Here is a 13,003-nt window from a genome sequence, read left to right as displayed (position 1 = left end):
TCATACCATGATGCCAGCATATAAATATCTTGTAGGTCACCTAAAAGTTTTCTTAGTGATAATTAGTACACATTTGTCTAATTTCCAACCAGGGCACATTAGCTCATAATCAAATGCCACTAAGTACTTTCAATGTAACACTTTGTTTACAACTTCAACTACCTCCTCGGGTACTAGGTGAAAATCATGCTTAATAATATATATATGTACGACATACACTCATATACACGCTGCTTAACAGCTTTTAGAATATCATTTAAACGACACTTTGGCGCCTTGGACGCTGTTACCCGGTGTGTATTGCTGTCAGCAAAGCAACAAGACACATCTTGCTCTCTCTCTCTCTTGGTGACTATACATATCAAGCATTTTCCCTGCGCAGGGATACAAATATCCTTTACGATGCGTAAAGTGACTAACGAGGTCACACCACATGGCAAATGGGCCGACATGTGTATGTATATAAACAATGAAAATATATACATATGGGGTAGTTATGTTTGTCTTCGAGTAAAAGACACACTCCTCATTCGTAGCACGTACCCATATATTCCCACATATGGGTAAACCACGGTCATTCTATTGTTTACTTATTTGTGGACTTGCATAAAGTCTAATTGTATACACTTCATGGTCAATTCTATAAGTTAATGTTGCTTCATTGTTTCAACGAAATGTGCGGCTTACGCACACAAGTCATTTTGAGTTGTTCTAGGTAAGGGTTTAATGCTTAAAGCAGGAAAATATTTCCGAAATACAACTAATTAGCTTAGTAGAAAGAATCATTAACGATTTTATAAAGAAATTTATACCGACAGAAGATGGATAATTAGTTTTTGGTCCTACTAAAATGATTGCAGTATATTAAAAGTGCTAAAATAGTTCGACAACAACACTTAGCGGCAGAAATGCCAGAAATGCAATGACGCTGATTAATTGATTTTCGATTACAAGACACTAAGTTGCCCATTCTTTGCTTAATAAATATTCAAATTAATGCTGTTAGATTATACATGTGCTTATAGTTATTTCCTTTTTTTTTTAGCAATAGTACCCTACTCAAATTCAGGGTTCTCCAATAAGAGTGATATGATTTATTTTCAAAACGGAAAGCACACTAATTGTTTAGAAAACTCTAATATTTTTTTATTTAATGGGAAGTACAGTCTATACAACTAAGTTCTGAAAATAACATCATTCAAATGGTCTCCACGACTTTTTTGCCGGAACGAACTTGATGAACCCATTTTTTTAATACTTTTTCCACTTAACCAAGTCTTATGACATAAGCAGCACGTTCAATATTAACTTCTAAAGCTTTAAGGAAGTCTGGTTTATTACTAAAGACCGCTAACTTCAAATAACTCCACAGAAAGCAGTCTAAGTGTGTTAAATCACAACTTCTTGGAGTCCAATCAATGACACAATTTCTTGAAATAATCGAATCTTCAAACCTTTTTCGCAATAAAACGGTTGTTGCACGTGCTGTGTGGCATGTAGCCCTGACTTGTTGGAACTAAATGTTGGGAAGGTCAACTGGGGTCCAGTCTTATGCCTAGGTAATTTACTGCTTTTAGTGTTCTAAGAATATCCGTAGTCGTTGGCATACTTACTTCGAGGGGTATATGCAGTATCTCGATTTTCCGTATTGAGCTGGAAGATTAAGCTTTCTTTGTGCTTTCCTTCTGTGCCTTGTGCTGTAATTCCTGCAGCAATGTCGTACGCTTAGCGAACAAAGTACGATTCTCCTGGCATAAAATATTTAAAACGTCCGAAAGACACTTAAAAATCATATCATCCCTATTACAAAACCCAGTATAAGACAACTAGCACAAATTTCATTATCAACACGTGTTATGGAAATCAAGGATGAATTAGAACTTTTATTTCGTATATAATAATGACGCAAGTAATACAAAAACATTAATATATTTCACTGAAATTAATTACCTGTCACAGAATTTCATACAATTGTATTAAAATTCAAACTGACTTCGTTTGATCGCGCTGAGCTTGGCTTAAATTGTATTATGTACAGACCAATGTACATACACATTTAGAAAAATATTGGTTATACAAAAAATCCCGGTCAAAACTGGTTTTGTTTGCGTATATACAACTGATAAATACGTTTTTAATTTTATCTAATAATAATAAATCGTTGAACTTTAGTAAATCGATGGTTCAGAATGATTTTGATGAAGTGGAATATACTATACTTTATAGCTGCCTCGTTGTTAATTTTTATTTTATTCCACAAAATGTTCACAAAAATTCAATAGCGAAAATACATAATTCAATACAAAACAAACGGCTGATCGCAAGCAGCAACTTGTTGGTATTCGTATTGACGCTGACAGCTGTGCGCAAGACACTTTGCTGATAAACAAAGCAACATAGATTGTATAAGTTCGCTGAAAGCAAACAAATGTTGCCAGAGCAAATGTTGAGTGAAAGATGTGGCCGCACTTTTACTAAAATACATTTAATTTATATTTTATTCACTTAATGCACAAAATGTTCACAAAAATTCAATACCGAAAATAATTGAATTATATAGCTTATCGGAAGCAGCAAACTGTTTGTATTCGTCTTGTTGCTAAACACAGCAACAAAGAACGTATACAAGTAAGTTCGCTGAAGGCAAGAACATGTTGCTAGAGCAAATGTTGAGTGAAAGATGTTGCGTGTAAAAGTTAAATGTTGTGCGACAGGTATTAAATGATATGAGTGCAACATAATTAGATAACTAAAGTAGCGAAAATATATATTTTAATTAATAATAAAATTGATTAACAAAATAAATACATATATGTGTATTTTATTAAAAAAAGGTACTATATTACCTGATTGAAAGTATGTTAAATATACAGCAATACACATGAATGAGCATGAATTTACATGTGAATATGTGCATAGAAAGAAAAATGATAAATATTTGCAAGTACAGGTGGCGCTCAGCGCTCGTGACTTTCAACCAATTTAAACTTAAACATACACGTACATATGTATGTATGTATCATATATCACATATTCATATACATATGTACATATGTACTGTATTTAAATAAAAAAATGCGGTGTTTCAAAATATCCAACTCTTAATTGCTAGCAAATAATGATATAAAATATTAATTGAGTTTAGACAGCTGTTCTTAAAGTTGTTTATAATAATGGGGCGGTACTTTGGGGTAAAACATTCTAACTACATACATATATACACCATAAATAAAATTTAGTTATTTTGAAGAAAGTTTGGATCTATTTTTGTCGAACATTTTAGATGAATTATCGTCAGCGAAAATCTTTAATAGTTTGAGTATTTTTCAAAAACTCCAAAACTGCGAAAAAGCAACCAAATTAAGATTTTTAGTGAACAGAATTTTCGAAAACTTCAAAAGTGACATTTAGCTTTAATCAAAATGCAGGAATGCAAGAAAAATTTATATTCTCTGTGAACAAGATTTTCTAAAACTGCAAAACTTGCATATACAAGTAGCTTTACTCAAAATACAGGAACGCAAGCGAAATTGAAATTTTTTGTAAACAGAATTTTCGAAAACTGCAAAACTAGATTTTCGAAAACTCAAAATGCGGGAATACAAGGAAAAATTTTTATAAGCAGAAAACAAAGCTGTTTTAAAAATATTAAATCGTTATATTTTCTGCATTTTTTCACGTTCAAAAATCAGAAATAGCAGTTTACATTGCCCGAGGTGTGATTTGCCAAAAGCTTCAATCATCGTTTCCTTCAGGGTACTCTTCTTGTATACATTTTTAATTGCGAAATATTTTGAATAATTGTGTTGTTTTCTATAACATCCGGTGCATATAATTTTACTTAATTGAAAGAAAAAGTGACTAATAATGCAAATTATATTTATAGAAATTCCTATACTTGCATATATTATACATATATTATTTTTGCATGAATAATTACTATACAAAATATAAATATATATTTTTATATACATATAATTATGGCACACACACAAAGAAATATCTTATTATCTTAGCATATAAAATAAAAATACAATACAATTTGTGGTTTTCAAGTTCAAGCTGGCTAGTGAATTGCTATTTCAGAAAATGAAGAAAACAAATGCAATATAAATCTAGTTCCTATCTTTATATGTATTATAAAACAAATTGCGGCAAGAGATAAAAGTATTAATAAATAGTGTATAAAGCTGATGAAATTGGCTCGTGATGGAACACATTTAGCGTAAGCTGTCAAAATAAAAAGCGATTTTGGTTAAAGAAACAGCCGTTTTTCAACAATTTGTTTCTCATTTAAAAAATAAAATATTATATTGGAGTTTTTTATTTTTACAAACATACTCTATTAAAAAATTTCTGAATTTTTCCGAAAAAAACATTTTAAAAAAATTTATTTTAATTATTTCCGTTGACTATTCGGAGAAAACATGTGCCCCCTTTGGTAGGACTACTACACGATCATCAAGTAAAAAAAAATACGTGTTTTAGGGAAAACCTACTTGGACGAAGGAAAAAATTTAAAATTGGACTTTTGACAGATTTTTACAAAAAAAATTCGGTGAAAATTTCGCGACATTTTTTTTTTGCAAAGAGTTATAATCGAAAAAAAATGCTTCCTTCCTGTGTAACATTTCATGAAGATCGGTTGAGTAGTTCTCGAGAAATCTTGCCAACCGACTTCAAAAACACAGTTTCGCGAAAAACGCGTTTAAAAAGTGAAATTTTGGACAATATCTAAGAGTTGTTACAAAATTTACAAAGACAATAAAAATTAGATTAAATTAGTTAAATTGAAACCCATAAACCCTTAAAGATAAACTGATGAAGATATCTGAACTGAGCGGCTTTACTTTAGAAGTCTGTAACTCAACAACTATTTAAGATATCGATTTAAATTAAAGTATATTATTGATGACAATATAACCTATCGGAATGTGATAAAAAATATTTTTTTTTCATTAGTATGTCTTTTAATTTGCTAACTAGATTCAGCACCATGTGACTCTCACATATTCCCAAAACTCAAATATTTTTGCGACAAAGCGCTTTAGGTTTGTAATGAAAATAATAAGGAGAGAACACCTTCATAAAATAAGTGTATGATAAATCTGATTAATCGTAAAAATGATTACGTTGTCTCAAGTGGTGTACAAGAGAGGAAAAAATTCAATAATAGAGTTTTGTAGTGAGAAAAATTTTCATTTGTGCATTACAGCGCAGACTAAATATAATGAAAATTTATAACTCCTCTTCTTTGTTGCGGTAGAAAGCGCTCAAGCGGTTATGAAAATTGATTATCTTGTCGAATATATTATTTCTATTTTTTAATTATTTTCTTCAAATGATTTTATGAAGCAATTATTGAAAAGAATAATTAGTTCTGCCAACGAAAAATAATTTATTTTAAATATTTTTTTCAACTTTTGGCAATGTATAAATAAAATTATATGTATGTATATAAATTAGTTATACACAAAAATGATTTCTTCCTTTCTTCTGTAAAAAACCAAAACACTTTGTGAGAACAAAATATAAGTACAAATTTGTATTCTTCGAACTAATTATAATAAGTCAACATGCGACATATTTTAATTATTCTAGGTGCTTCAAAAGCACATATTTTCATGTATAAAAATAAGTATGTAGATAAATACATATAATATGAACTTTTGTAAATAATTATAGAACTTCGAGTATGCTGATATTATTATACAAATATTAATATGTAAATACTTACATACAAGTAATCGTACATATGTACATACATATATACATGTATAGCTGTAAGTACAGCTAAAATGCGGTTAAATGATTTGCCTTCCAGTTACCTGTGAGTACCTGATAAAGTGACTTTGCCGCAAAGTGACTATTGATTCATGGCACGTTTTGTTGCCAACGCCTCATTGTTGCTATTTTAACTCGACAACATTTAATTTATATACTTTGCTACTTAACAACACACAGTGTGGCTGTGAGTGAAGTGATTACTTGCGCTTGTAAAGAGATTGCTGTGCACATACATGGTATGTATGTGGGCATATGTATATACATATACATAATTGTAAATATAAATATGTGTCTTAAAATAAATATTTATTTACCTGTTTAAGTAGGAAATTATTTTAATTAGTAAAAATATGAGTATGCAAACGTATTCACAGCAAGTTTACTAATATACAAAGGGTGTTTATTAGAGGTGCCAAAATATCGTTTAAAAATTGTGCAAATTTATTTCTAAAATTATTGGTTTTGCAACAAACTAATATTATAAAAATTTTTGCGTCAAATTAGTCTTAACGCTTTAGGAGGGCAATAGGGTTAGACGATCAAAAAAGTAAACTTTTTTATTTAAAAAATTCTTGTAAAAATATTAAAAAATTTATTTCCAAAGTTTGGTTGAAAATTTCGAAACCAAACTTTTTATTTCAAAAATTTTTGTAAATGATTGAAAAATGTATTTCCAAATTTAAGATGAAAATTTCGACTCGTTCCATTTTATTGCGTTATTAATGGGTGCACTTAATGTGAAGTTTTTATAAAAATATTTTTTTTTTATTATTTATTGCATATATCGATATTATGTACCAAACAACTAAAAGCAAATTCCATAATAAAATTCTGAATCGATATTTCAAATCTCTTTTGAGTTACAGGCTTCGAAAGTGTTGCTGCTCAGTTCAATTAGATTACTTATCCAATCATTCGAATTTTTTCTTTCTGTTTTGTAGATAATTTTCCAATGACCTATCAGTCATTTGATTGAATCAAAAATCCAATTTTGGCAGGTCAAAAATTTTCAAAATTTCAATACAAAAAAATACTTTTTTTTAACCACCATTTTGTCAATTTTTGATTTTCTCAACCGTGGGTCATTGTACGGATAATATCTTCTAGTAGAGCATATATTTTAATTTCCATGCAACGAGAAGACTAGTAAGACTACAAAAACAAATTCACTCTCAAAATCATTGAGAAAACGCTTCAGCGCTACACGCTACATTTCATTAATATTTCGTTGTCTTATTTCAAATAAAATTTCATTTAGCCCTCAAAAAACACCCTTTATCCACATGTATAATTATATTGCACACATTTTCATATATTTTTACCAACAATTCTGCTATCTCACCTTAAACCGGGCGTCAATCTGCTGTACTTAAAGAAATCTTTTTTAAAACAAATCGTTAGTTATTTATGAGCATTTAACAGCCTGATGACCTTTTTAGCATCTCCAACAGACTATTTCAGCTTATGAAATTGACAATGAAAAGCAATTGTCTGAATTTTCTGCAGTGTTGTTAGGCAGCGATTTGTTTAGCATAGCTGAATATTTTATGAGTAAAAACGGAAATCCACTAAAAACCGCATATATGAGTATTTATAGTACATTTGTGTACATATACATTTAAGGCAGCATACATATCGTCAGCTAAACTGCAAAACAATGTATCATAAAAAATCTAAAATCGCTATCTAATAAAATAACCATTATATAACCAATTTATAGCCACTTGATAACCAAAACTTAAGTCAATATGAGTGTATGATAACCAATATATAACCATTTTGTAACCAAAACACAAATTTTGTTTCAATATAAGTGTACATATGTAACCAATAATATAATAAAACCACTTTATAACCAAAACTTGAGTCAATATGAGTGTATGGTAACCAATATATAACCATTTTATAACCAAAACTTAAGTTAAAATTAGTGTATATAACCACTTTATAACCAAAACTGAAATTTTGTTTAAATTCCAGCAGTTTTTATTATATTGTTTTTTCTTCGCCTGTAAACTTATGAAAAGTAACGTAACGTTATTTTGCATTTTAGCTGACAATATGTAAATTTAAAAAAATGCATATAAAATATTTCATTACGTATACGCCTACGCCAACGCCGCTAGGTTTTGCTTTATAGATTACCAGCACTTTGGCGTTACATAGTCAGTACATATTATTTATATGCACACACATATACCTATGTACACTTCAAACTGCACTTAAAAAAACAAATAAATGTCATATGTACCGTAAATTATTTATTGACTGCATTCCCTGAGTTGCTGTCATTATAAAATATTGCAAGAAATTGTCGACCGTTATGAATAGCACGCTCGTGCACACGTTTCATTTGCGAAGTAAACACCTCACTTGTGATTACAAGTAACTCATTTCCATTACACTGACTGATTACAAGCAGCAAGAAACAGCAACAACAACAACATACGACTATGCAAAAGTGTATAGAAGCAAAAAAGCGAATAAAAGCTGAAATAAACTAAAAAAAGAAAATAAAACTACAAGTTAAGTCGATTGTAAGGTGTCGTTGCAAATCTTTATTGCAAAAATGCATGAAATATAATTGTATGTATACATTATTTTTGAAATATGCATTTTTAATGCGCACAAATGAGGAAGTATTGGACGTAGTTGTCGGAGACATATGTAAGTTGCAACAATGTTGCAATGAAATTGAGACACCCTACCACAATTGGTTGAGGCATGCAAGTTGAACAGTTAGTTTCAGGAAATAGGTAATTTTAGGTTTCTAAACTGATTCCAGATCGAATTTCAAGCTTGGTTGAATGCCAAATAAAGACCTGAGTCCAAAATAAAGCTTTTGATAGGTTAGGATCACTCCTTTTGACACCCCTATAGACGATATCAGTAGGTGTCAAAAGGAGTGACAGTCAGAGCTCTTCATCTTAACCTATCAAAAGCAAGTCATTTGCAAGGAAACTGCTTAGGTGATACTACCTCGTCACTTTCAGGTGAATTCAGGAACTTAGGTTAGGTTCAGTGGCTCTGGTTCCTCCAAATGAAGATCATACTTTGACTACTAAATGTAGCCCTTTGTGAAGCCATACAAATAGTACCCTTGTATCTAATCTCATAAGACGACAAACCGCTTTGAGACCAATACCAACTTAGACGTTTAATTTCTATTTCCAGCAGCGCAGTAGAATATCTGAAAGTGTAAACTCCATAATGTTAGAGCTTTGATATCGCAAATACGGGGCAATCAAGTAGGAAGTGTTAGATTTTTCTATTCTATTATCTATTCATATTCTATATTCTTTCATACAGCCTGTACTTCCAGTGAAGTTCACAACCTTACAGCGTGGACACCAATAAGCCATGACTTGTCAGAACCCCCACAACTAGGGAGACGCTAGCCTTCCTGAGAGCAAAGAGCTCACTGAATCTGTCTTGGGATGAAATAATCTCGTGACAGAGCCAGCTCCCTCAACCAACGAGCAACTAATACTTAAGACCAATGCCAGCAAAGCTCTCTTGAAACCCAGCCATCCTCTAGGAGTTCGTACGAAGAGAGCGGAGCATCGATCCCTTGCAATTATACTAAGAGCGGGCTAAGGATGTCTTCCCTGCCAATTCGCCAGCATTGCAGTTGTCTGCATTTCCGCTGGGGCCAGACAGCCATACTAGTCTCATCATAAAGTGAGCCGATGTCATAAACAACAAAATTTGGGATTCCTCAAAACAGCCTTCAACGTCCGGTTAGTGAGCTCAAGGCTAGTATCGCCGCCCTACTATCTGCGTGGACAGTTCTCTAAATAAGACTGCTTTCTGGTGCAGTAAATCTACTGCATGGCACCTCGACTTTACAAAGCTGCAGTAGTCAGAAAGCCTGGAACTGAAATAGATAGAGAATTTCTCACCTCCATGATTCAAAAGCTCCGGTATGAAGTCAAAGCATGCGGAGATTATGTGTCAAGATACCACCAGAGTTTGTTTTGATGACTCCATTATTCAAAAGTTCTGGTATGAAGTCAAAGCATGGGCAGATTTCTGAATGGTCAGACATACATTCATTGAGAAACCCATGTTATCTGAGTCCGATATCAACTTTCATTCGTAACTTTCGGTATTCATACACACGTGCTGATGATCGCGGATTGTTGAACGCTCTTGAGCTTCCTTGAAGGTGTGGTCTTTTCCAGGATCTTCCACTACACAAAGAACATATTGGGCTTGACTAAGGTGTCATAGAGCTGAAGGCCCACCTTCGGTGAGAGGCTCTACTTTTTGTCAATGGCTTCTCTGCCGCAGTTCAATGTCTTCTTGGCTCTTTGCTCGATATTAGGTTTCCAAGAAAGTTTTCTATATAGATGGGACCAAATTCGAGAAGAGTCCTTAGGCAAAATTTTGAAACTCTCACAACCATTATAACTAGGAAGAAGCAGAAAAATCTCGTCAGATCCCCATTTCAAAGCATATAGAAAAATCAATATTATTATGTAGATGTGTATGGATCATACAGTCTCGAGATTTATACCCATGGGTTTATATTTAACAATAATATGTATAGCAAGTCCTAAACCTGATCTTGCACCTGGTCTCAACTCTCTTAAGGAATGGGACTAAGTCCAGGCATGTAAACCACCTAGCAAAATTTTTTGTCGAAAGAAACATTTTTCAAGGCATTTATAAAATATATAACGGAATCTTAACCCAAATTAAGAAGATCATAACATATGTATAATACATGTATTTACCAAATTTACCAAATTAAACTTATTTAATTCCTCATCTCTACTTTCAGGTCAGTTGATGCTGTTCTACACTATTTTCTACATCGTACTCGCCGGTTTATTTGCCATCTGCATGCAAGGGCTATTCGCCTCTCTGAGCGACAAAGAACCGACTTGGAAATTGGAAAGATCATTGATTGGCACAAATCCCGGCTTAGGCTTTCGTCCACTGAGCGAGGAAACCGAACGCGGCTCGGTCATACAATTCGATACAAAGAAGCCAGTCGAGGGCGCCTATTGGACGGGTTTGGTGGATCAGTTTCTTGAAAGTGAGTTACATATGCAGAAATTGTCATAGCTTTTAACTAACAAATGTATTTTATTAACTTGACAGAATACCGCAGCACTGGTGAGAAAAAATTCTGTAATTTCAATCAGACAAATGGCGCTAATAAGGTCTGCGTTGTCAATGTGGACAACTTTGGACCATGCTCCAAGGAAACCGGTTACGGTTATCAAAATGGACGTCCTTGCATTTTCTTGAAATTGAACAAAATTTTCAACTGGGTGCCGGATTTCTATGAAAATGTAAAAACACTGCCCAACGAAATGCCTTCAGATCTCAAAGAACACATTGGCAATTTAACTGAAATTGAGGTGAGTTATGGTTAAGTTTTATGAATAAAGTTTCGGATAGGCTAAAGTAGAATAGTATAGTATATAATAGAAATAGTTCTATTATAAACCCGTTTCTCTACCCCTGAGATCCATGAAACCTCCATACAGGTAGCTGAGGATCCGTTGCTGGTGTTGGTGATTCCGCCTCGCCCATTAACAACCCTAACTACATTCTAAGTCCGCTGATTTCTGCCGACTCCCTTTGGCTCACCATCTCCTGCTAGGAGTAGCCCCATTTCAAAGTGGACTTTACACCTACCTTTGATGGGGTACGATTCCGACGTTCCGGCCACCCGAGGCGCCGTCTGATTTTGTGGTCGATTTTGATCTACTGTCACCTTTACCCGTTTCAATTTCGAATTATTTTCGCAATGAATTTTTAATCGGTCCACACTCAGAGCCACTATTCAACTCCCGGAAGGCCTTTATACACCCAAGGATCTCTTTGTTAAGAGGCTAAGGCGAGGTAAAACGTTCAAAGTGAACCTCAGAGCCGGCCTCTAAATCTACAACCACAACAACATTTTGATAATGTCGAGAGAGGAACGTACTCTGAGGTCTTACAAGGTTTTCAGAAAATGGAGACGATATCGGCACTAACCAACTAGTTTCGTAGGATGCCACCAGTCCAGTGTTCAACCAACCTGAAAGATTAGTCTTAAAACATAGTGCGCATCAGCTATCAGATCCAAGCTCAGATGTCCCTTAGAAGTTTTTCGATTCCGTAAACGCCACAAATCGTTTATCATCTGCCAGATGGCGATCCACTCTATATCGCAAGAGGCTTAAGTGGAAGATAGCATCATAATGGTTCTAAAAAACAGAGCTATGAGGACTGTGACGTGGGGGTTTGCTTTACTGATAGTCGCTTTAGGATATGTTATTAATCGACTTGAGGTGTATTGTAACTGAGCCTAGGTCGATACTAGACTTGAATTGGATTGTTTTTCTTTACCAAAACTTAATATTCTAAAAAACTTTAATTTAACTTATTTTTCTCTTACTCCAAACAGCGCAAACAAATTTGGGTATCATGCAAAGGTCTGCACCCCATCGATGAGGAGAGTATTGGCGAAATGAAATACTATCCCGGCCGTGGTTTCCCCACCTTCTACTATCCATACCTCAACCAACCCGGCTACCTTAGTCCACTGATTGCTGTACAATTTGAGAAACTGAAACAGAATCAACTGGTGAATATCGAGTGCCGCGCATGGGCCAAGAATATCATCTATAGCGGTAGTTTAAATGCACGAACCGGTTCGGTTACTTTCCAGCTGTTCGTCGATTAAATGTTGCGAAGCTGGATATGCAATAGCAACAGCAACAATAAGAAGCTACAAAAAATATATTTGTAAAACAAAAACAACAGCGACTTGAAAAATATATGCAAAACACTTGTGGGAAGAGGAGGGGAAAAGAAAGAGATGCAAATTTGAAGGAACAGATGAGCGGTTGGAGTGGAATAGTTGAAGTTCAGTTTGAAATGCAGTAAAACGCTTAAAAAATGCTTATCTTTTTAACTCATCAAACAAATGTTTCTTAGAAACGCCGAGCAAGCGAAGAAAATATTTTTAAAAGAAAGTCGCCAGAGTTGTTGCAGCGAGCATATAGTAATTATTGAAGCGTTCAAAACCGTTATATAGCAAATATATTCGTAAACGAAAAATATTGCGTAGAAAAAGAAATGTGGTAAACGAATGTTGCGTATTTTTTTTTTAATTTTAAGTTATTCAAGCGAGTTAAAAATAAAATGTGTATATCTAAGCAAAATTAGAAAAATCGAAAAAAGCAAAAACTGAAGATTTTGTAAAAAATTTTAA

At 33.4% G+C, this 13,003-nt stretch overlaps 1 protein-coding gene across 2 annotated transcripts in view; it reads left to right on the top strand.

Annotated features, from left to right (window-relative positions):
* LOC105222174 (sodium/potassium-transporting ATPase subunit beta-1) overlaps window positions 1-13,003 on the top strand; it is a 53,311-nt gene extending 40,308 nt beyond the window's left edge. For both annotated transcript variants that reach the window (XM_049446910.1, XM_049446907.1), the window contains exons 3-5: window positions 10,574-10,831; window positions 10,897-11,159; window positions 12,194-13,003. In XM_049446910.1, coding sequence (XP_049302867.1) covers window positions 10,574-10,831; window positions 10,897-11,159; window positions 12,194-12,472 — 800 coding nt within the window. In that variant the 3' untranslated portion in view covers window positions 12,473-13,003. The remainder of the gene's footprint in view (window positions 1-10,573; window positions 10,832-10,896; window positions 11,160-12,193) is intronic.

This window comes from Bactrocera dorsalis, chromosome 1 (assembly GCF_023373825.1).
Source record: "Bactrocera dorsalis isolate Fly_Bdor chromosome 1, ASM2337382v1, whole genome shotgun sequence".
NCBI classification, from domain to species: domain Eukaryota; kingdom Metazoa; phylum Arthropoda; class Insecta; order Diptera; family Tephritidae; genus Bactrocera; species Bactrocera dorsalis.
The sequence above is the reverse complement of the archived record's forward strand: the minus strand, read 5'-3'. Positions and strand labels throughout refer to the sequence as shown.